Source organism: Suncus etruscus, chromosome 7 (assembly GCF_024139225.1).
Source record: "Suncus etruscus isolate mSunEtr1 chromosome 7, mSunEtr1.pri.cur, whole genome shotgun sequence".
Classification (NCBI taxonomy): Eukaryota; Metazoa; Chordata; class Mammalia; order Eulipotyphla; family Soricidae; genus Suncus; species Suncus etruscus.
The window spans coordinates 61356550-61380519 of record NC_064854.1 but is presented as its reverse complement, the minus strand read 5'-3'; the positions used below and the strand labels follow the sequence as shown (position 1 = coordinate 61380519).

General features: G+C 54.1%; 2 protein-coding genes across 2 annotated transcripts in view; one reads left to right on the top strand and one right to left on the bottom strand.

Moving 5' to 3' along the window:
* Window positions 1-23970, bottom strand: part of RGS5 (regulator of G protein signaling 5) — a 184534-nt gene that overhangs the window by 63800 nt on the left and 96764 nt on the right. The gene's annotated exons all lie outside the window — the stretch shown is intronic.
* DDR2 (discoidin domain receptor tyrosine kinase 2) lies at window positions 5551-23883 on the top strand. The gene is made up of 17 exons (XM_049776653.1): window positions 5551-5630; window positions 10204-10312; window positions 14873-14975; window positions 15103-15334; window positions 16444-16591; window positions 16841-16946; window positions 17674-17857; window positions 18059-18302; window positions 18725-18787; window positions 19125-19255; window positions 19398-19605; window positions 20416-20648; window positions 20731-20858; window positions 21254-21442; window positions 21863-22097; window positions 22482-22631; window positions 23410-23883. Exons 2-17 carry the CDS (start codon window positions 10231-10233, stop codon window positions 23542-23544), a joined length of 2571 nt encoding a protein of 856 aa, XP_049632610.1. The 5' UTR covers window positions 5551-5630; window positions 10204-10230; the 3' UTR covers window positions 23545-23883.

Sequence of the window (23970 nt, the reverse complement as noted above, 5' to 3'; positions counted from 1 at the left end):
GGCATCCCATAGGGGCCCCAGACATCTCCAGGAGTAATTCCTGAAAAAAGAATCGGGAATAACCACTGAGCCTTGCTAGGTGTGGCTAAAAAAATTAAATAAGAAAATAGTCAAGCCTCAGAGGCTAGCTATTATTCTTGCAAGCATCTGGTTTGGGTTTGATACCCAGCATTCCATAGGGTTGGTTCCCTGAGCCCTGCCAGGAATAATCCCTGAGCCATCACTATATGTGGCCCCAAAACCAATCAAAATATTCAAACCTTGGGCTGGTAGATGCCCAAGAGGTTGGGTTCAACTTGGTCCCTGGAGCATGAGTTCTTCGGCAGAGGCAGAGCTCCAGGAGCAGCAGGTGTGTGTCTGGCCCTGGTCATGCCAAGCTGTGGCCCACAGTACATCCAGAACCCAGGACTCTGGAGGCAGAGTCAGGACAGAGTGACTCCCCCCTTTCCTTCTTGTCCATACCCCGTTTCATTCTCTAATACCTGCGGTTTGGGGAAGCATATACCCAGGACACTTCTGGGGAGGTTGGTATCACACACACACACACACACACACACACACACACACACACACACACACACGCATCACACACACCCATACACACACACACACACGCATCACACACACCCATACACACACGCATGCATCACACCCATAGACACAAAGGCACAGATACAGACACACACCTGCACCTCTTGTTCCAGCTTGACTCCTTGGAGGCCCTCCATGGAGGTCAATGTGCTCAGGCTCCCCTGAATATACCCTGTGGCCTTCTCTTCCCCATCCCCCTTAGCAGTTTGCCTCCTCCTCAGAAGAATCCCTCTTAGAAAAGGGCTTTTATCTAAGCATGGACAGAACACTACCTGCCACCTACAGACTAAGCCTGCATGGAGTATGAGAAAAATACCAGTGTCTGGATCAGAGAAGCTCTGTCTTAGAAGGGGTCTGTTTTTTTCTGCCTTGTGTTGTAAAATATACTGCAAAAGCCTGACACCAACTGCAAAGCTGCTTGGCTGCAAGGGCTGCAGTTAGCTGCAAAAGTTGCAAGTGTGCTGCTAGGTAGGGTGAGGTTCCTACCCAGGGATAGAGAGAGACACATACAGAGACTGAAGAACAAACAGAGATGATGAATGAACACCATCTGACTCCCTGTGAACCTGCGGACTCTGCTCTGGACTATTCACTGGAAGCCCCTCAATAATTGCCAGGCTGTCCCAGTCCAACTGCCATTACAGGGGAGTATCATCACCCCTTAAATGTACTTTGACTAATTGCCATCAATAATCAACAACATGGTAAGGGGAGTTTGTTTCTAGAACATACTTTATTTCTTGTTTTCTCTCCCCCATTGGGCTTGTTGGATCTCCCAGTCCAGTTCTCTTCGTTTTTTGCTGGCGGCTGCTTTTCATTTTTTTTTCCTTTGGTTTTTGGGTCACACCCGGCGGCACTTGGGTTACTCCTGGCTCTATGCTCAGAAGTCGCTCCTGGCAGACTCGGGACCGAATGGGATGCCGGGATTCGAACCACTGTCCTTCTGCATGAAAGGCAAAATGCCCTACCTCCATGCTATCTCTCCGGCCCCTTTTCATTTTTCTTCCTCTCCTCTTCCCTCCTAACCTCTCCCCCATCCACTCTCCTCCCCTCTCCTCTTCCATCCTCCCCCTCTCCCCTCCCACTCCTCTCCCCCTTTCTCCTTCCCTCTGCTCTCCCTCCTCCCCCCTCTCCCCTCCATCTTCTCCTTCCCCTCCCCTCCTCCCCTCTTCTCCTTTCTCCTTCCCTCTCTCCCTCTCCCCTCCCCTCCTCTCCTCTTCTCTCCTCTTCTATCCCTCACCTCCTCTCCTCTCCTATCCCCTTCCCTGCCCTCCCCTTCCTTCCTCTTATTCCCTCCCTTTCTGAAGATGACCCATTTTGTATTATTTTTGTGTTATTGGACAAACAGGCTTCCCCCATCCCATTAGCTTCTCCAAGAATTGTTCCTTTGCAAAGAACCAAACAATAGGAAACACTGGTGGCCATTTACGGTCCGAGACCTATATTTAGCCAGCACATCATCTGATCGGAAACACATTTGTGTGTCATATTGTCAAACCGTGTTTGGCCCATGGCAAATGGCGCCAGTAAGGTCTATCTCTGACAGTCATTCTTGGGTAAGAGCTGGTGCAGGACAAAAACAGAACTCAACACAAGTCTCATCTGGTGAAGTTGGAAAGTCAGAAGAGAGATACTTTAGGGGCTGGAGAGATAGCACAGCGGTAAGACATTTTCTTTCCACACGGTTAGCCTGGGACGGACCTGGGTTCAATTCCCATCATCCCATATGGTCCCCCAAGCCTGCCAGCAACAATTTCTGAGCGAAGAGTTACGAGTAACCCCTGAGCATGGCCTGGTGTGGCTCCAAACCCAAAACAAACTCCCCCCAAAAGAAGAGAGACATTATCAATTGGTTTATTTTCTGTCATGCATGCAAGATCCCAAGCCTGCAGCTTTCCTGCTATTTGCATTTTTTTTTTTAAAAAAAGATTCATCGGGGCCGGGTAGGTGGCGCTGGAGGTAAGGTGTCTGCCTTGCAAGCGCTAGCCAAGGAAGGACCGCGGTTCGATCCCCCGGCGTCCCATATGGTCCCCCCAAGCCAGGGGCGATTTCTGAGCACATAGCCAGGAGTAACCCCTGAGCGTCAAACGGGTGTGGCCCAAAAACCAAAAAAAAAAAAAAAAAAAGATTCATTCATTCATTGATTTTTGGGCCACACTGGTGGCACTCGGGTTACTCCTGGCTCTGCTCAGACATCGCTCCTGGCCAAGCACTGGAGACTATATGGGATGCCTGGCTCAGCTGCTTGCAAGGCAAATGCCCTTACCACTATGCTATCTCTCTGGCCCCAAAAGTTTTTTTTTTTTAATTAAATCACATAAGATACATAGAGTTGTTGATGTTTGAATCTCAAGTCTGATTTTTCTTTTTTGGTTTTTGATCCACACCCAGCAGTGCTCAGGGGTTACTCCTGGCTCTGCGCTCAGAAATCACTCTTGGGCTGGAGCAGTGGGACAAGGCGTAAGGTGTCTGCCTTGCATGCGCTATCCTAGAATGGACTGCGGTTTGATTTCCTAGTGTCCCTCAAGCCAGGAGTGATGTCTTGAGTGCATAGCCAGGAGTAACCCCTGAGAGTTACCGAGTGTGACCCAACCCCCCCCCCAAAAAAAAACCCAAACAAAATAAATAAATCACTCTTGGCAAGCTTGGGGGCCCATATAGGATGCTGGGGATTGAACCCCGGGTCAGCCGTGTGCAAGGTCAACACCCTACCTGCTGTGCTATTGCTTCAGACTCCATTTTTTTGGTTTCTGAGCCACATCCAGCGGTTCTCAAGATTTCCTCCTGACTACACCAGGATTCACTCCTGGCTGTGCTCGGGGGATTTTGTGGGATCAAACCTGGGTTGACTGCAACGCAAGCACCTTCCCACTCACGGTACTTCTTTTTGGCCCCTACACAAATATTTGCATGATCCTTCAAACCATGAACCTTTGGTGGATGTTCTAATCCAGTGACAACTGTCATACCCATGGGTGGCCATTATTTTGTGAATATATGTGAAATGACCACAGGTAGTGGCAGTACTGTTACTCCAGATGCTATGAACAGATATGTCTGTTGTTAAATATTGCATGTATGGTAATGACGACCTCAGATATTTTGTACTCTGAAACCTACACAGAGATATTTCTGTATATGTGCCCTGCAGAGGGGTGAGCGATGCCTGTCCAGGTCATGATGTGCCAACGAGCACTGAGCATTAACATTTAACCTTGCTGGAATCTGGCCCATTTCCACAATGAGCAGCCACATTGGCAATGCTGTCTGGTGGTGGGCTCGAAGAGGGTCATGCTGGGGCCACAAATTCCTTCCTGTCCTTCCCTTGCAGGAGGTGGTGGTGGTGGTGGTGGTGGTGGTGGTGGTGGTGGTGGCCAACCGTATCACTGCACTGTCTGTGTTTGTCTATATACCCACCTGGACCAACACTCACCTTGCAGTGGCAGCAACCCTCACTCACCCTGTGAACTTACCTCCTCTCCAGCATGGACTTGGACCATCCCTTTAACCCACCCACTCCGAGTTCTTTCCTGGGCTGGCTCTTCTCATTCAGTATCCACACACAACAGTATCCCACACAACACCCTGTTTGCCAACTGACTTACCCCATAGGTGGGCCCAGTGCAGGGGTCTAGGTGGGGGCTGACTCAGCTGTGTGCAGCCAGACGTGGCTTTGGCTCATTCCTAGCCTGAGTTCCACATAGCACCAATGTGAAGGCACTTAGGGGCCTTGGCTGGGCCCCATGGAACCCCAGACTGGCCCTACTTTGACACTCCCTTCCCCATCTCTCCCTGCAAACCCCACAACCTTTGCCCCTCTTTTTTTTTTTTTTGTTTTGTTTTTGTTTTTGGTTTTGGTTTTGGTTTTTGGGCCACACCTGGTGTTGCTCAGGGGTTATTCCTGGCTGTCTGCTCAGAAACAGCTCCTGGCAGGCACAGGGGGCCATATGGGACACCGGGATTCGAACCAACCACCTTTGGTCCTGGATCGGCTGCTTGCAAGGCAAACGCTGCTGTGCTATCTCTCCAGGCCCACCTTTGTCCCTCTTGACTGGTTCTGTGGGTGAGGGTTGTTCATGCCCAGCCCAGGGACAGTGGGCCAGACTTGTGGCCCTCCCAGGCTGACAGTCAGTACCCCACGGCCCGCCCAGTGTACTTGGCCGGGAGTGAGCCTGGTTCTAAGGGGTTAAGAGTCGGCATGGGAGCTTTGGTGATTAGTTCTCATGGACAGTGAGGGGCAGTGAACGTCCCCCACACTCCGTCCCTGTGATCTGGCCCAGGCCACCATGATGTCAAGGGAGAGAAAGTGGGGAAGGGGAGTTTCCAAACAATTTGGTGAGTTCTTATAAAGGCCTTCTGAGCCAGGGGGACTGATTGGGAGAGGCGCTTCCTGTGTGCACTGGGGTTGTCTGGTTTTGGTCCTCAGGGTGTGCATTTTTGTTTTGGTGTTTCGGGGGGGAAGGGTTCCAACGCATTTGTTCAGACCATGGGGCTCCCAGCTCTGGGCTTTCATGGGGGAAACACTAAACATCAATTCTTGTGCGTTCTGGAAGCTTCCGTGGAAGGGTCCCCAGAGCCTGCCTTGTGTCTTTCACTGTGCCCCGGCAGAGAGCTGCAGTGGGGTGTGGGGGTGAGCCCTGATCCAGGAGGGAGGGAGGGACCAGCCGTTGGGTCGCTGTATCTTTAAGTCTCCACTCTGGTTCGACATATTTATTTTCCCCCTTCTATGAATGGGTTTTTCTGTAAATTATAGCTTTGCCCGTGGTCCCTTGGGCCCAGGACCTCATCTCCGGCAGGAGGGAGCTGTGATTGGTGCCCGCCTGCTTCCCTCCAGCCCCCTTCCTAATTGAAACCAAATGTGTAAGACGTTGGACTCTGGGCCCCTGGCGCGGCCCCAGGAATCTGCAGAATGTGAGGCCGCTGTGCGCCGTCTTGCATCAGCCGTGGATGGATGCCGACGGCCCGGCCTGCCTCACCCAGCGAGCACCCAGGGCTGCCCAGCAGCTGCCTCCCCCAAGCCAAGCGCCCCCAGGACGAATGTAAGTGGTCTGGGATCCCCCCTGACATACACACACATGCATACACTCACATCCATCTCCTGCTGTCTTCATTTTTTATTTCTCTTTCCTTTCCCGAAAACGAAAGCTTGGAGGAGCCTTTGGAAAAGTTTTATAAAGGATCCGAGAGGTAGGAAATAGGGGAGTCCAGAGGCCCCCCTCCTTGAGAGCTTATGTTCCTGGGGTGTATTTGGTGGTGGCCAGGAGAAATTGCAGCCTTGATGGAGGTGGCGGGTGAACCACGCAAGGGGATGCTGCTGTGGCAGGCACCCCAAGTTGGAGAGGCCGGGGCCTGTTCTCGGGATGTCCTGACTGTAGCCTTGGGCTGCGGCCTGGAGGCGATGGGAGACAAGGAGGTGCCATCCTGCACTGATGCCATGAACCCCAGCCTGGCCTCCTCTCCCCTCCCCTCCCAGCCTTCTAGGGGTGCGTCCCCCTTTGTTATTGAAAGGCTTGAAAATGTTTCGCATGTTCCACTGGAAGCCTTGAGCCTCCTGGCTCAGGTTCAAGAGCCCCATACAAGGCGGGCAGATGCCGTTGGGGGAGGAGGGGGAGAAATGCAGCTATTTGGGACGCAAGTACTCCTAGACCCTTCTCCAGAGATCCTTCCAGCTCCTGCCGCCCCGATTTCCCTGAGTGGGGCTGGGACGCTGTGGGGTTTGGGGTTTGGGGCTGGTGACGCATTTTCAACTGTTCCTGAGCTCCGGAGCTGGGCTACCAATGGGAGGGGACAGTAATGGCGCTGTGGGGTCCCTTGGTGTGTGTACCCAGGGTGTGTAGGTGACTGGGGGACACTCAGGTTGTGGGGCTGGGAGGCCTGCAAGGAAGCTCCTGCTCACACATCTGACGTGAGTCCCCGTACGAGCATTCACGCGTGCGCGCGCGCACACACACACACACATAACAATCACATGCGTACGCATAAACATGTGGTGCCCCTTTCTTGGGTTTGGAAGGGGAGCACACACACACACACACACACACTCTGACACTCATAAGGGTGCCTTGTTCACACACACACACACACTGACACTCATAAGGGTGCCCTGTTCACACACACACACACACACTGACACTCATAAGGGTGCCCTGTTCACACACACACACACACACACACACACACACACACACACACACACACTGACACTCATAAGGGTGCCCTGTTCACACACACACACACACACTGACACTCATAAGGGTGCCCTGTTCACACACACACACACACTGACACTCATAAGGGTGCCCTGTTCTCACACACACACACACACACACACACACACACTGACACTCATAAGGGTGCCCTGTTCACACACACACACACACTGACACTCATAAGGGTGCCCTGTTCACACACACACACACACACACACACACACACACACTGACACTCATAAGGGTGCCCTGTTCACACACACACACACACACTGACACTCATAAGGGTGTCCTGTTCTCTGGCCCAGCAGAGCCCCAGCATAGAAAAGAGCAGTGAGCTGGACACTGAGCAGACGTCCGCTGGATAGAGACGAGGTGGAGAAGGGAGGTGGAGGGACCCCCACACCCATTTGTTCCCTGTGTGGTCTCCTGCTCTGACAGGCTGCTGGGTGTGGAAGCAGGCATGCCCCCCTCCACTCCATCTGTCACTGCAAGAGGCAGCCCAGCTGTGGTGTATACACTGGCCTGCAGATCTGCTGCTCAGGTGCGCAGGGTGCTCATGTCAGTCTGAGTCCACCTGCGCCTGCTAGAGGTTGAGGATGTGGAGCCTCAGCGTCCTCCCTCCCCCCTTCCTTGGACTCTTCCAGAAGAAGCCTCTGAGGCCTGGGGCAGTGGTGGTGGTGGTGGTGGTGGTGGTAGTGTCTCAGCCTGTCCACACAACGAGGGGCTCAGCGCCACCCACTCTGTTCACACCTGTGCTTCTAGAACATTCTATGCGGTCCCAGAGCTGCAGATCCTCAGAGTACCGGGGTGATCATCTACCTGTGAACTCTTACATATGCACGTGCCCAGCCTGCACCCTGGATCCTTTGGATCCTCAACACTTGAAGCTCATCTTGGGGCTGATCTTTGCACCCCACATATGAGGGTGTTGGGCTCCTGACAGCTTGGGTGCTGGGTACCCAGGGGATCCACATAAGGCCTGATGGGGATACCTGGTCTCCAGCACGCCAGATGAGGTTCAAAAATCTTACATTCCCGTCTCTGCTTCTCTGGGGGGGCCTTGAGTCTCCTGTTAGAACTGAAGACACCTCCACCCCCAGGAAATTCCAGGGTTTTCAGGGTGTATTGTTAGCCTGAGAGAACTGGGGGGATGAAGTGATAGCACAACGGGGAGGGCACGCAGTCCTTATGCATGCAATACTCTTATGGTCCCCCCAGCCCAGTAGGAATGATCCCTGAGTGTAAAGCTAGGAGTCATCCCTCATCATTGTCTGAGTGTGCCCCCCCCAAACAAAACAAAAACAGAGAAAAGAACAGGAGTGTGTAAATACTTCCAGGGTGTGAGGAATCGTGGGTGGGAGGTTTAAGAAGCCGTGTCCTAGGGTGCTTGGGACAGAGGATGGACTTTGCATGCAGGAGCCCAGATCCGCCCCCAGTACCACACAGTCCCCAAGTGCCCCCTAAAAAAAGCAAATGTGACATGTGGCCCTGTTGCCCAGACCCCTGTGCAAGTCTTCTCACACCTAGACACAGTTCTAGGTGACTCGTGCTGGATCATCATGTTCCTCTAAGTGATGGGGGGACCCAGCCAGGCCCTATCTCTGCACTGCTATAGAATTCCTGAGGCCTCAGCCCAGGACTCTGAGGGATACTGAGCCAGAGATTACACAGGACCAGCTGGAACTCCCCCCACCCCTTATCTGCACCACAGTGGTCCTGGCACCTGGCCAGGTGAGCATTAAACTGCCTGGTGCCCTGGGTCTTGGATATGGGGTTCACACCTCACCCTCAGCCCTGAGTGGTGCCCCCCCATTCACCTACTCAGGAAGAGCAGCAGAAAGTTCTAGAAGCAGATGTGCACAAAGGTGCACAGACTACACAGCAGCACCCTAAGATGGAGTGACCCCCACCCTGTTTGTGCACGAATTGGAATGCCTGCCTATGCTGTGCAGGCAGCTATATGCACCCCATTCCACCCTGCCCCTCTCCTTGGGTGCCATGGATGACCAAGAAATGAGTTCTTTTTTTTTGGTTTTTGGATCACACCCAGCAACACTCAGGGGTTACTCCTGGCTCCACACTCAGAAATTGCTCCTGGCAGGCTCAGGGGACCATATGGGATGTCGGGATTCGAACCACCCACCTTCTGCATGCAAAGCAAACGCCCTATCTCCATGCTATCTCTCCGGCTGCTGGAATGAGTTCTTGGTGGGACTTAGACACAGGGCAGAGCTGGGTGTGGAGTCAGAGCTTCCCTGCTGTGGCCCAGAGGTTGTTCAATGGAGATTCCAAAAAAAGGCTAAAGTGGCCCATGCAGGCTGGAGGTTGCTGTGAGACTGGCTGGGGCACTGCCAGGTGATTGTGGGTGACGGGATAGGATGCCTCATCTCTGTTTCTGTGAAGCTTAGCCTGAATCTATGCCCGTGTCTCAGTTCCCAGAAGATCATTTTGGAGAAACCAGAAATGTGGACCTCTGAGAGCTAGTTAAGTCCTAACAGTGCACGGTGGGTTTTTCCTGGTCAAATTAAAAAGGGGGAGGGGCCGGGCGGTGGCGCTAGAGGTAAGGTGCCTGTCTTGCCTGCGCTAGCCTTGGATGGACCGCGGTTCAATCCCCCGGTTTCCCATATGGTCCCCCAAGCCAGGAGCGACTTCTGAGCTCATAGCCAGGAGTAACCCCTGAGCATCACCGGGTGTGGCCCAAAAACCAAAAACCAAAAAAAAAAAATTTAAAAAGTGGGGGGCGGAGTGATAGCATTTGCCTTTCATGTGGCTGCCTAGGATGGACCTGGGTTCGATCCCCAGCGTCCCATATGGTTCCGCAAGCCAGGAGCAATTTCTGAGCGCATAGCCAAGAGTAACCCCTGAGCTTACTAGGTGTGGCCCCAAAACAAAAAAACAAAACAAAACAAAACAAGTCTTGAAAAGAGGGGCAGGAGTGATAGCACAGCAGTAGGGCGTTTGTTTGCTTTGCACGCGGCAGATTCAGGACAGACCTGGTTCGATCCCTGTCTCATATGGTTCCCTAGCCAGGAGTGATTTCTGAGCGCAAAGTTAAGAGTGGCCCCTGAGTGTTGCCGGGTGTGGCCCCAAAACAAAACAAAACAAAACAAAAAAGTCTTGAAAACAGCGGGACCCTCAGTGTCCCTGGGCCACCACACCTGCTCATGGCATGGGCTTTGCTCAGCCTGCTCCTTGATGATGCTGATCTGAACCACCTGAACATGTGTACTTTGGGAGAGGAGGGGTAGAACATTTAGGCCCTTCAGAACCTTTTGGAGTCACTGTGGGAAATGACTTCAGAAAGTGAAGGAAGATATCCCCAGGGCTGATGGTGTGTCTGCCTCTCTCACCCCCCACCTCCTTCTTCCCTCTCCTCCCACCCCGCTCCTTCGGGCTGCAGGCTCCGGCTACCACACAGAGCACCGAGATGTTCTCTCCTCCTGAGGTTCCCTTCGCATTGCTCCTGCTGCTGCCTCTACTGAGCCATGCAGATGCCCAGGTCAACCCAGGTAACAGCCAGCATAGCTGCAGGGGTGACCCTAAGATCTCTCAGGCATGTTTCTCACCTGCTGTGGCTGAGCATGGTGGTGGAGAAACCTGTAACCTTCACATCACAGGTGGAAAATCCCTGAGGGGCATATGTGGGAGGGCGCTGAGGAGCGAAGTTACTAAAAATTAAGTTTAAGACAGGGGCTGGAGCGGGGGTGGGGTGGGGGGGAGAGGGGAGAGAGAGAAATAAAGAGAAAGACAGAGAGAGACAGAGAGAAAGAGAGACAGAGAGAGAGAGAGACAGAGACAGAGAGAGGTGCCGCAGAGCTAAGTTACTAAAAAGTAAGTCAGGGGCTGGAGCAAGAGCACAGCGGGAAGATGTTTGCCTTGTATGCGGCCAACCCAGGCTCGATCTCCAGCATCCTATAGGATCCCCTGAGCCCAGAGCTCAGAGACAGGAGTCAGCAGAGCCTCCCCTGGGTATGTTATTAAAAAAACAAACAAACAAACAAAAAAACCCCACCCCAAATGGCTGTGTGGGAAGCTCCTCAACCCAATGAGCACTTGTGTCTGAGGGTCCTTCCTTCGCACCACATGGTCCCCTGTGCACCTCTACAGTGGGCCAGAAAAGTTGGGGAGAGTGCCCAGAAATGCGGATCGTGGAGATGCTAGGCGCAGCTGGTCTCTGTGTGTGTGCAGCTCTGGGGCTGTGGTTGGTTTTATGGCACCTGCACAAACTGGGGTCTAGTCTGGCTGGGCTGGGCGGTTGCTTTGTCTTCTCAGGGCTGGTGCATCTCTACAGGAGTGGGGCCTCAGTTCTACAGGAGTCGGGCCTCAGTTCTGGTTTCTACTCGGGGACCTGGCTGAGCTCCCTGACACAGGTTTTCAAGAGGTGCCCGAGAGCAAGGAAAGACAATGTGCTTCATGTACCCTGGCCTTATCGGCCAAATCAACTCTGCACCCCTATGGACCAAATGACCCTCATTGGACAAAGAAAGCAAAGGCATGCCACTATTATACAAATGTCCCTCATTGACTAAAGCAATGTCATGGGGTTGGAGCAGTAGCACAGCTGTAGGGTGTTTGCCTTCCACATGGCAGATCCAGGACAGACCTGGGTTCGATCCTGGCGTCTTATATGGTCCCCCGAGCCAGGAATGATTTCTGAGCACATAGCCAGGAGTAACCCCTGAGCGTCACTGGGTGTGGCCCAAAGAGAAGGAAAAAAAAGGCTATGTCATGCCTCCGTTAGACAAATTTCCCTCATTGGCCAAAGCAAGACTACGCCCTTATTGGCCAACATCCCCCCCCCCCACCATGGGACAGAGAAAGCGAAGTGAAGCCCCTCCAATAGACAAATGCCCCTCATCGGCTCAGTCAAAGTCATATCTCATTGGCCAAACACTGGTCAAGGGTCCCCCAGGCCAAAGCAAGGCTTGTTTTAAGCTCCTGGCAGGCAGTTTCCTTCTCTCAGAAACTGTGCCTGCAGGCAGGGCCGCCTAGTCTGGTCCAGGGAGGAGCCAAGACCGTCCTCCTGGGCCCCCTCAGGCTGCCCTTACTCAATGCTTGGCCACTGCTGCAAACCTTCCAGAGTGCTTCCCTGTGCAGAAGCTGGGGTGTGGGCCACAGGATAGCTTCTTGCATGGAACCTCTGTCCTTTCTGGAGCCTGAAGAAGGAGGTTATGGTGGCCTGGACCTAAGGAAGAATTGGAACCTGGTGGTGTGAACTTGGGCCGAGGCTGTGCTCATGCCTGCTGTGCATGCTTGAGTAGGTCGCCTGACCTCTCTGCGCTTTGGCAGTTCTGGTAGTAGCTAGCACCTGGAGAGACAGTTCAAAGGGCTGAGCAATTAATTTGACCCCCCCTCCTCAGCAAACAATGACCCCAAACTAATCAAGCAGGTCATTGACAGCCTCTTTGCTGAGCATTTTTTGTTTGTTTTGATTTTGTGTTTGGGCCACATCCTGTGATGCTCAGGGTTTACTCCTGCCTCTGTGCTTAGCAGAGCCATTTGAGGTGCTGGGGATTCAGTCAGCAGTATGCAAGGCAAGTGCCCTCCCTGTTGTGCTCTCTCTATGTAACAGCATCTGCCCCAGTAACCTTTTTGCCCAGGCTCCCTTGCCTTCTTCCTGGAGCCCTGGGGTTGGCCCCACACCCCAGGGCCTCAGGTGTGGGCGCTTTCCTGGAAGCTGCATGTGGCTGAGCTGAGGACAGGAGCAGGGGAACAGCCTAGTAAACACAGGAACAGGCCGCCCTTTCAGACACTGCACCTTGGTGGGGCCCCGTGAAAACCCTCCCCAGGAAGCCAAAAGCCTCCCTGTCCCGCCCTTCTGGGTAATTTTCCAGGGGCATCTCCCCCGTCAGGTCCCCCAACACCCTCTCCCCTCTCCTGCTTCTTTCCCTGTTGTTTCACACCAGTCTGGGCTCAGGAGGTGGATTTGGGGGCATCTAGACTGTGGGTCTGTCTGCTCTCTGGGAGCTGCTGGCTGCCCATTCTGGCCCCTAGAAAACTCCATGGACACCAAGAGTGGAGACCACCATCTGTTGTGTCTGGGTCAAAACCCAAAGACCCGTTGAACTGGCAAGGACCCTTCCAGAGTGCTGGGCCCCATTTCAGCCACACCCCAATGCTCGCTGCATATGGAGCACATTTATTTATTTGTTTTTGAGCCAACACACACACACACACACACACACACACACACACACACACACACACACACACACACACACACAACACAAAATGACCAGAATTGGGGACTGGAGTTGCATGTGGCCGACCCAGGACAGACCTGGGTTCAATTCCCAGCATTCCATATTGTCCACCGAGCCTGCCAAGAGCAATTTTGAGCAAAGAGCCAGGAATAACCCCTGAGCATCGCTGCCACCTGGTGTGGCCCAAAAACAAACAAACAAACAAACAAAAAAACAAAGCAAAACAAAAAGACCAGAATCATTTATTTTTTAGGGGTTACACTGTTATACTCAGCCTACCTGTCCAGAAGGTTTGTTGTGCTCTGCTCAGAGAAGCAAAGGGCCTGGTAGTGCTGAGGAACCTGCCCTGGTCAGCTCATGCTTGGCACTGTTGCTCTCTCCCCTGCCCCAGAAACTCTTCTTTCTTGGATTCTCAGCACTTATTTGATGTTTGTTTTGGGGCCACACTTGGCAGTGGTCAAGGTTGATTCCTGGCTCTGCACTTAGGAATCACTACTGGTAACTCAAGGGGACCCTATGGGATGCCAGATCAAACCTGTATGCATGGCAAATGTCTTACCCAGTGTACAATTGCTCCTTCTCAGCATATTTGTTCAGTTTGCCCAACCCAGACCAGTCACCCCATAGAAATTGGAGGGAAGACAGAGGGAATAGAGCTCTGGCTCCCCTCAGTGCGCAGGGTGCAATTGTGGGGATTGAAGGGACATGACTTTGTAAAGGTCTAAGTAGGGATTCTAGGAGTGGAGCTGGGGGCAGAGCAGGAAGAAAGGTATGTGGAGGCAGATGGGGACCATGGGGGACCCAGCAAGGGGCTGCAGGACCAGGGGAGTCTCCAAGTGAGAGGTCAGTTAAAGGTGTTGGAAAGCACATGGGTACCCTGAGTTTAAGATGTGGTGGTGGACTAGAAGGAGAGAATGCAGCATCCCTGTAGGCTCAGGGACAGACAGCCCTGGCTGGGGGCCTGTGATCACCCCCAACAGATGTGCATGGTAATGGCGTGCCTTCACGATCCTGATATACCAAAGCCACCCCCTTTCTCCCACCTGTGGCTCTTCAACCTAGCTCCACTTCTGGGAGCTGCACTGGCCCTATCTAGAGCACCCCCTTGCCTTTCCTAGAATTCCAGATAGCATAGGGCTGTGTCCCTTGAGGCAGGCCTGGGGCCTTCCTCCCCTTTTGGCCCAAGGCCACAGCACTGCTGTCTGTTGGTCCAAGCTCAGGAGGGTGATAGTACCTGACCAAGGTGGGGCACCCTGCTCTGTTCAGCTGGTCCCTCTCCAAGGAACTTCCAGGAAGGGGAGGAGTGTCCCCTACTCTGCTCAGGGCCAGCCGAGATCCCGCAGACCCAAGGCCCTCCCTGTCCACGTCCCTCAGCCTTGGCCATGGCCCATAACCCCTAACTTGACTACGCCCCAGAGCTCTTGACTGGTTCATAATCCCTGACCTGACCATGGCCCATAGACCCTGATGTGCCTGACCACACCCCACAGCCCCTAACCATAGCTTAAGATCCTTAACCTGACCATGCCCACAAACTACCCATGCCCACAAACCATGACCCCTAACCTCACCATGCCCACAAACCATGACCATGCTCAGAGGCTCTGGCCACGCCCCATGGTACCTGACCACACCCTGTTCCAGGCCACGCTCATTCCTGGCTCTTGCAAACATCACTGGTGGCCACGGGTGCGGGCAGCTGAAGGGGACATGCGGGTCACAAGGGTAGGTCCCAGAGGACCCGGCTCAGCCCAGGTGACTTAGCCCAGAGTGCAACCACCATAGACACCAGGTGGGGGTTGGGACCGCTACATAGAGCCAGGGAAGTCGCTGGTCCCTCTGGGGCTGAGGCCTTATTTTCCCCAGCTGTGTGCCGCTACCCCCTGGGCATGTCTGGTGGCCACATCCCTGATGAGGACATCACGGCCTCCAGCCAGTGGTCTGACACCACGGCTGCCAAGTATGGCAGGTGAGTGGGCAGGGTATGGTGGGACCCCACGTCTGGGTGGGGTGGGGGGAGGGGATCCCGAGTCTGGGTGGGATGGGTCACAGGGCCCCTGCACCCCTGAGTCCCCTCCCTGCGCTCGTCCCTCCAGGCTGGACTTGGAGGAGGGGGATGGGGCCTGGTGCCCCGAGTTGCCTGTGGAGCCCAACGACCTGAAGGAGTTTCTGCAGATTGACCTTCGGAAGCTGCACTTCATCACCCTGGTGGGCACCCAGGGCCGCCATGCCGGGGGCCACGGCATCGAGTTCGCCCCCAAGTACCGACTCAACTACAGCCGTGATGGCTCGCGCTGGATTTCCTGGCGGAACCGGCACGGAAAACAGGTAGGAGGGTGTGGAGGCTGCATTCCTGTACCCCAGTGTATTGTGCTATACTCCACTATATCCCAGTGTATTCCACTATACACTACTATACCACGCTGTACCTTTGTGTACCCTGCTGTGCCCCAGTAAACCCTGCTGTATACCACTGTACCCCAGTGTACCTCAGTGTACCCCTCTGTACCCTGTTATACCCCAGTATTCCCCACTGTACCTGTATATTCTGCTATACCCCAGTGTACCCCGCTATACCCCCAGTGCACCCCACTATACCCCAATGTACCCTGAGTCTAAGGTAAGGGGACCCCAAATCTGGGTGGGAGGGGTCACAGGGACCCTGCACCTTCTGAGCTCTCTCTCCCCCAGGCTGGACTCAGAGGAGGGGGATGGGGCCTGTACAGTGTAAACCCTACTACCGTATTTTTCGGCATATAAGATGACCCCCTAATTTTGCAGTTAAAACATAGGTTTAGGCCTATATTCGCTGTATCAGACAGAACGTTCTTGTACTGCAACTGTATGTACCACAGTGAGCCAATCACAACAAGCAAAGGTTCAAAGGTTATACTGTAATAGACTTCCTCTCTGACTCTGGCCAATCTGGGCAGGCTTTTTACAGTGTAGATTCGGGTCCAGAACATTGTCTAATTTGCATGCATCAAAAGCCTGCTTGGATTGGCTGAGTTAGAGAGGCGGTCCGAGCAGCCTTGCAGTGATTGGTGCAGGATCGAGTTGGAAAATTCGTTTTGTGACAGTATTCAGACAATTTTTGTTTAGCGGCATATTGAAACATTTTTCGGGATATACTCCGTGTATAAGACGACCCCGATTTTCGCTTGACTTTTTTTTGTTTTAAAAGTCGTCTTGTACACCGGAAAATATGGTATATCCCCACTGTACCTCATTATGTTCCCACTATATCCCACTATACCTCACTGAAACTCATCACACCCCATTGTACCTCTCTGTACCCCACTCTTACCCTCTGCACCTTTCTACATCCACCAGTTCCTCCTGGCCAAGAGAGGAAGGCTGTGGGATGGGGTGCCCTGTCCTAGCTCAGTAAGGGACATGGGCAGAGCCCCCCCCCCAACTCAGCTGCCCTCCTACAGGTGCTGGATGGGAACAGCAATCCCTACGACATCATTCTCAAGGACCTGGAGCCACCCATGGTGGCCCGCTTCGTGCGCTTCGTGCCCGTCACCGAGCACTCCATGAACGTCTGCATGAGGGTGGAGCTGTATGGCTGCGTGTGGCTCGGTGGGCGTTGCAGGCTGGGGGGTGAGGGAGGGGGTAAAGAGGGAGAGAGTGGTACAGAAAAAGGAGAGGGATAGGGAGAGGGGGCAAAGGGGGAGAGAGGTGGACACTATGTCCTCCAATCTGTGTGACTTTGTAGTCTCCTGAGCATTGGGGGCACCAGGGTATCCTGGGGCTACCATGGCCATCCCTGGTGACTCTCCATGCCCAGCCCCAGGTTCCTCCCCTGAAGTGCTGACCCTGTCCCCGCAGATGGTCTGGTGTCCTACAGTGCCCCCGCTGGCCAGCAGTTTGTGCTTCCAGGGGGCTCCATTGTTTACCTGAACGATTCTGTCTACGACGGGGCCATAGGCTACAGGTAGGGTGGACAGGCCTGGGGACAGTGTGTGATCAATGTGTGGCCAGTATGTGGTTAGTGTGTGGTTAGTATCTGGTTAGCAGGTGGTCAGTATTTGGTTAGCAAATGGTGAGTGCATGATTAGTATGTGGCTAACATGTTGATGTATGATCAGTACCTGGTTAGCTCCTGGTCAATATGTGATCAGTGTGCAATTGTAATCAGTCAGTACATAGTTAGTACGTGGCCAGTAAATAGTCAGTATGTGGTCCATGCATGGTGAGCATGTGGCCAGTCTGTGATCAGTTGCAGGCAGCACAGACCAGCCCATGATCAGTCCAGGTGTATAATCTACAAAAACCCTTGCTGCTTGCCCACATTCATAAGGCACCCCTGGAACCAGTCTCTCACCCTCTCCTCATTTGGTAGAGTCATCATCTCTGGCTGTAGCTGCAGGATATGGGGCAGCATCAGGGGGATCTCTATCCTTCTCTTTCCCTCTCCTGGGGTGCAGGGGCCAGTGCAGAGTTCCTCACATGCCCATCTCTGCATAAGCCTGTTGCCCACAGCAAAGATGCAGTCATGGGCTCTCCTCCCTCTAGTGTAAGACAAGGTTGGGCACAGACTGGTGCCCCCAGAATCCTCAGGCTGGTGGGTACTGGGCCCACCCCACCTGTGGCCTCCACCCTCCCCACATTGTGGCCTGGCTCCAGGGTCGGGGTTCTGGGCCTGACACGGTTTCCCACAGCATGACGGAGGGGCTGGGCCAGCTGACGGATGGTGTATCGGGCCTGGACGACTTTGCACAGACCCATGAGTACCACATGTGGCCGGGCTATGACTACGTGGGCTGGAGAAATGAGAGTGCAACTGATGGCTATGTGGAGATCACCTTTGAGTTCGATCGGGTCCGCAACTTCACCACCATGAAGGTGGGTGGGGGGCATTGTCAGCACCATTGCTCTTGAGGGGTTACTTTGGCCTGGGGCCACTGTCTACTCCAGTAGCCCCAGCTGGACATGCCCCAGAGGTGCCAGGTGGAACTCGGGGAGGACCAGGGAGCCTGTTAGTTCCTTGAATATTTGGGTGCAAGTGGGCTTCCAGGAAACCCGCCTGACCCACCGGTCCCCCAGGTCCACTGCAACAACATGTTTGCCAAGGGCGTGAAGGCCTTTCGGGAGGTGCGTTGCTATTTCCGTGCCGACTCGGCTGACTGGGAGCCTGATGCAGTGACATTCCCACTTCTGCTGGACAGTGTCAACCCCAGTGCACGCTTCGTCACGGTGCCCCTGCACCACCGCATGGCCAGCGCCATCAAGTGCCAGTACCACTTTGCCGACACCTGGCTCATGTTCAGCGAGGTCACCTTCCAGTCAGGTCCTGAGCAAGGGCTGTTGAGGGGACTGCCTGGACAGGGATCGCCAGAGGGGCCCAGGGATACGATCCCCCTCCTCCCCAGATACCTTCCTCCTCCTCAAACAGCCTCATCCATTCCAATACTGACCCTTCCTCCTCCCCAAACACAGATCCTCCCTCCTCTCCAAATATACTTTTCCTCCCCAGACAAGATGCACTACACTTCCCCAGATTCCTCTCCAATCCTCCTTCCCAAATACAGTCACCCTCTTTTCCCTTCCTCCCTCCTTCCACTTCCTAATGTATGATGGGTGGTGACTCTAAAATCACTAGAGACCCCCCAGTTCACCACCCAGACCCCCCTCTCACCACATGGAATCCCAGGGCCCACTCTGAATCTGCTTTCAGACCCCCTAACTCTGCTCATCCTTCTTTGACTGCAGACACTGCCCGGTACAACACCTCTGGGGTGCTGCCTACCTCAGCTGGGGCACCCACCACCTATGGTGAGTACAAGCCCCCCTGACTGAAGGGAGGACTAGGGGTGGGTGGGTCTGTGAAGTGGACAAAGGGCCCACTGCCAGGAGTAATCCTCAAGTGCAGAGTCATCCCTGAGCACCATTGGTGTGTCCCAGAAAGAAACAATCCGGGAGAGGTGGGGAAACGCAAAAACCATACTTGTGACCACCTATGGTGGGAGGTGCAGGGAGGCCCTGGTGGGGGCTATGGACAGGTGTCACTGCCAGCTGAGGCAGCAAGAAGCTGCCTGCCTTGCCCCCTTCCACCCTGAGTCCCTTAGCACCTGACACTCATCAATGAGCCGCTGCCATGTTCCTGCCGCAGACCCAATGCTGAAGACAGACGACAGCCACACAAGAGTACTCATCGGCTGTCTGGTGGCCATCATCTTCATCCTGCTGGCTATCATCGTTATCATCCTCTGGCGTCAGTTCTGGCAGAAGATGCTGGAGAAAGTGAGCAGCAGGGAGTGGGGCACAAGGGGAGGGGCTCAGGTGATGTCCCAGTTTTCTTTAGGACGAGCATCTCGCCCCTTGTGGTGCATCCGTCCACGTACACCCGGGCAGAGCAGCGATGGTCCCTGTGCATCCCTGGCAGGCTTCCCGACGGATGCTGGACGATGAGCTGACAGTCAGCCTGTCTCTGCCCAGCGAGACCAGTGTCAATCCCAACCGCTCACCATCGCCCAGTGAGCCAGGCTCCACGTCCACCTACGACCGCATCTTCCCCCTGCGCCCCGACTACCAGGAGCCGTCTAGGCTCATCCGGAAGCTTCCTGAGTTCGCACCAGGGGAGGATGAGGCAGGTGAGAAAAGACCAGGGGCCCTCTGCTGCCCCACCCAACTGGGCACCTCTATACACAGTGAGGGGGGCAGGCAGGGGACCTCATGTCAGGACAGAAAGAACTGATGCTGCTTATGCTTATGCTTATGCTGGCCTGCAGGCTCTCCACCAGTATCTTCCTGGGCTCCCCTCTCTAACCACCAGGCTTCTGCTTACTTACCTGGTTAGTTGTCCATCGGGGGTGGGGTGGGAGGGTCCTAGGCCATTGGTAGTTACAGGGGGTGCCTTCACCCCTTAAAGATATAACATTTAGGGGCTGGAGAGATAGCATGGAGTTAAGGCGTTTGCCTTTCATGCAGAAGGTCATCGGTTCAAATCCCGGCGTCCCATATGGTCCCCCGTGCCTGCCAGGAGCAATTTCTGAGCATGGAGCCAGGAGTAACCCCTGAGCACTGCTGGGTGTGACCCAAAAACCACACACACAAAAATGCAACCAAAAGATATAACATTTATATAGTAACAGAATTTCCTTGGCCAGAGTGATAGCACAGTGGGGAGGGCATTTGCCTTGCACATGGCCTACCCAAGTTTCATCCCCAGCATCGTATAGGGTTCCCTGAGCCTGCCAGGAATAATTTCTGAGTGCAGTCAGGAGTAAATACTGAATGTTGCTGGTATGCTCCAAAACAGAAAAATAAAAAATAGAATTTCCAGTCCCAGATAGTTGAGAAAGGGGACCCCCATTTTGGGGAGCCCAGCATTGCTGGCATGGGACGGAGTCTTGGGTGCCTCCCAATATCTCACCTTGATGCTCACACCCTTGTCTCTCCAGGCGGTTGTGGAAGTGGTGGTGGGGCAAAGCCGGGACTGCCCGCTGGTCCTGAAGGGGCCCCCCACTATGCCGAGGCCGACATCATCAACCTTCAGGGGGTGACTGGGGGCAACACATACTCGGTGCCGGCCTTAACTATGGACCTGCTGTCTGGCAAGGATGTGGCGGTTGCCGAGTTTCCCCGCACACTGCTCACATTCAAGGAGAAGCTGGGCGAGGGCCAGTTTGGAGAGGTGAGGGGCCATGGGGGGCACTGTCTGGGGGGCAGAGGGTGCTGTGGCACAGGGACAGGGACAGAGACCCCTCTGTGCCCAGGTGCACCTGTGTGAGGTGGATGGAATGGATAAGTTCACCGACAAGGACTTCGCCCTAGACATCAGCAGCAGCCGGACTGTTCCAGTAGCTGTGAAGATGCTGCGGGCAGATGCCACCAAGAATGCCAGGTGCAGGACTTGGCATGTCCTGGAACCCCTGGGGGCACCTCCTCTCCTGTCCTCCTGTCCCTGGGGCCACCCTATCTGTTTGTCTAGGGGGCAGGGAGGCAGGTGGGTGACTCTGGCCACACCCCATTCTCCTGCAGCACTCACGATGCCACCCTGGTCCTTGCAGTGCCCATAGGAACAAATTCTTTTTTATTTTTATTTGTTGGGTTTTCTTGGGTTTAACCCCTACGGTACTCAGGGGTTACTCCTGGTGGTACTCAGAGTTTACTTCTGAGTCTGAGCTCAGGAATCACTCCTGGCACTCAGGGGACCCCATGGGAAGCCAGAGAATGAACTTGGGTTGGTGGCGTGCACAGCAAACACCCTCCTCGCTGTGCTCTTGCTATGGTCTGCAGGAACGACTTTCTAAAGGAGATCAAGATCATGTCTCGGCTGAAGGACCCCAACATCATCCGGCTGCTGGCTGTGTGTGTGGCTGAGGACCCCCTGTGCATGGTCACTGAGTACATGGAGAACGGGGACCTCAACCAGTTTCTTTCCCGCCATGAGCCCCCTAGCCTCTCCTGTGGCTCAGCTACCATCAGGTACTGGTCCCCTGCCAGGTCCCTAGGGGAACAGCTGCCTTTTGGAGGTGCCAGGATGGGGTAAGGGAGCCATGGGACAGTGGGCAGGTACCATAAGTGAATCATGGTGGTCAGGGTGGGATTATTGAGGAGTCCAGAGGTAGATGGAGCTACTGCCAGCATGGGACACACAAGGTAGAGGCAGTTCAGGGGTAAGGATTTGGTGGACTCAAGCATGACTCACCTACAGAGAGTCAGAAGTTGTTGGGAGCAACAGTCAGAAGTGACCTTAAACACAGCACAGGAATGAGCCATAAGGATAGTCAGTAATGATCCCTGAGCACTGCCAGGTGTGGCCCCCAAACAAAGAAGGATGTAGGATCCATGAAGCAGACCTACTCCCCATGGTCACTCTGACCCTGTCTCTTTCCTCCTTCCCAGCTACACGGACCTCAAGTTCATGGCCACCCAGATAGCCTCTGGCATGAAGTACCTGTCATCCCTCAACTTTGTGCACCGAGACCTGGCCACACGCAACTGCCTGGTGGGCAAGAACTACACCATCAAGATCGCCGATTTTGGCATGAGCCGGAACCTCTACAGTGGCCACTACTACCGTATCCAGGGCCGTGCTGTGCTGCCCATTCGCTGGATGTCCTGGGAGAGCATCCTGCTGGTGTGCCTCATCTCCATATTCCTGTCCCCAACCAGCCCTGTCCCCGACTGGCCCCATCATCCCTGTCTCCGATCATCCCCAGCCCCACATCCCCAACCGGCCCTGTCCCAATGTCCCTGTCACCATTCATCCCTGTTCCTGTGTCCCAAACCCCAGCTTTGAGTCCCCAACCCTTCAGGCTGTGTTTGTATTTTGGGGCTCAGCACCAGTGCCCAGTGTATAGTGTGAGCCCCTCAGGGCCCTTTCAGCATGAATTACCCCACTAAAGCAGCCATTGAGGTACCAATCAGCCCACACATGGCCCTTTCTGGTTTCTGCAAGGAGGATGGGTGTGGAGGTGCCCGGGGGTCCTTCTCATTCTGTGCCCTCCCTTTGGGGTCACAGGGAAAGTTCACCACTGCCAGCGATGTATGGGCCTTTGGGGTGACGCTGTGGGAGACACTCACCTTCTGCCAGGAGCAGCCATACTCTCAGCTGTCAGATGAGCAGGTCATCGAGAACACGGGCGAGTTTTTCCGGGACCAAGGCCGCCAGGTGAGGAATGCTGAGATGGTGGGGCTTGGGGGCAGTGAGATGATGGGACTTAAGGGTGCTGAGTTGTTGGGAATTGGGACACTGAGATTGTGCGATCTGGGAGTGCTGAGTTATTGGAGTTTGAGGTTGCTTTCTGCTTGTTCCCACGAAGAATGTAGATTTGTGGTACTGGAGCCATAATTCAATGGGGAGGACATTTGCTTTGCACACAGCCAACTTGATTGTTTTAGTTTTTTGTTTGTTTATTTGTTTTGTTTGGGGGCTATACCTGGCCGCACTTAGAGGTTATTCCTGGCTCTATGCTCAGAAATCATTCCTGGCAGGCTCAGGGGACCCTGTGGGATGCTGGAGATCGAACCCAAGTCAACCACCTATAAGGCAAATGTCCTACCCTCTGTGCTATTGCTTCAGCCTGCACACAGCCAACTTGAGTTCGACCCCCAGGACCCCACTGGATCCCCTGAGTACCTTCAGGAGTGATCCCTGAGCTCAGAGCCAGGAGTGGTCCCTCAGCACCACCAAGTTTGTCCCCAAACAAGTCAATTCCTGAGGGCACAAAATAATTATTTTTCCTTTTAGCTGCTCCCCAGTTACCTGTCTTTTGCTTCTGTTACCTTTGGTGGGATGGGATGATTTATGGGATGGACCATTTTTCCAAGCATGTGAGGGCAAATGTTGAGATTTCAGGGCCCCCAGATGAATAGAGAGAGCTGCTTGGGGGGAATAGTGTAAGTTCTGCACTTGCCTGACATGCCTCCCTCTCTTCCTCTGTGCCCAGACCTACCTCCCCCAGCCTGCCCTCTGCCCTGACTCCTTGTACAAGCTCATGCTCAGCTGCTGGCGGCGGGACCCCAAGCACCGGCCATCGTTCCAGGAGATTCACCTTCTGCTGCTGCAGCAAGGGGATGAATGAAGGGCAGCACCGGCAGTCCAGCCCAGAACCGCTGCTGCCACTGGCTGTGCCCCATCCACCCCACCCGCATATACATACATACATACTATATAGAGACACACACTTTGTTTTTCTACATTAAAGAACTCAAAAAAGGAGGAGGAGAAGAAAAAAGCCAGAACTTAGGGCCAATGTATCGGGTCGGAGAGCAGGACAGAGTGACGGAACAGGTCATGCGTTCATGGATGTACAGGTGCTGCAGGGATTGACATGGGAGAGATTCCCTCCTCATCCTCTCTGATGTCTCTTTCCAGGAGGGACAGCGTGATGAACAGGAGGGTCAAAGTAAGTGAGTTTAGGGTGCGGGAGACCCAGGAGGAGCACCCAGCTTGGCTCAATCCACCCTGCTGACCTGGCTTCCTCTTCAGAGAATGAGGAATGTGGATT

What these genes read in the sequence shown, in the direction of transcription:
- DDR2 (XM_049776653.1), top strand. Translation starts at nt 10,231, where the DNA reads ATGTTCTCTCCTCCTGAGGTTCCCTTCGCATTGCTCCTGCTGCTGCCT. An exon ending in GCAACTTCACCACCATGAAG is followed by an intron (nt 17,858 to 18,058) that starts GTGGGTGGGGGG and finishes CCGGTCCCCCAG; the next exon opens with GTCCACTGCAACAACATGTT. An exon ending in TGGGGCACCCACCACCTATG is followed by an intron (nt 18,788 to 19,124) that starts GTGAGTACAAGC and finishes TTCCTGCCGCAG; the next exon opens with ACCCAATGCTGAAGACAGAC.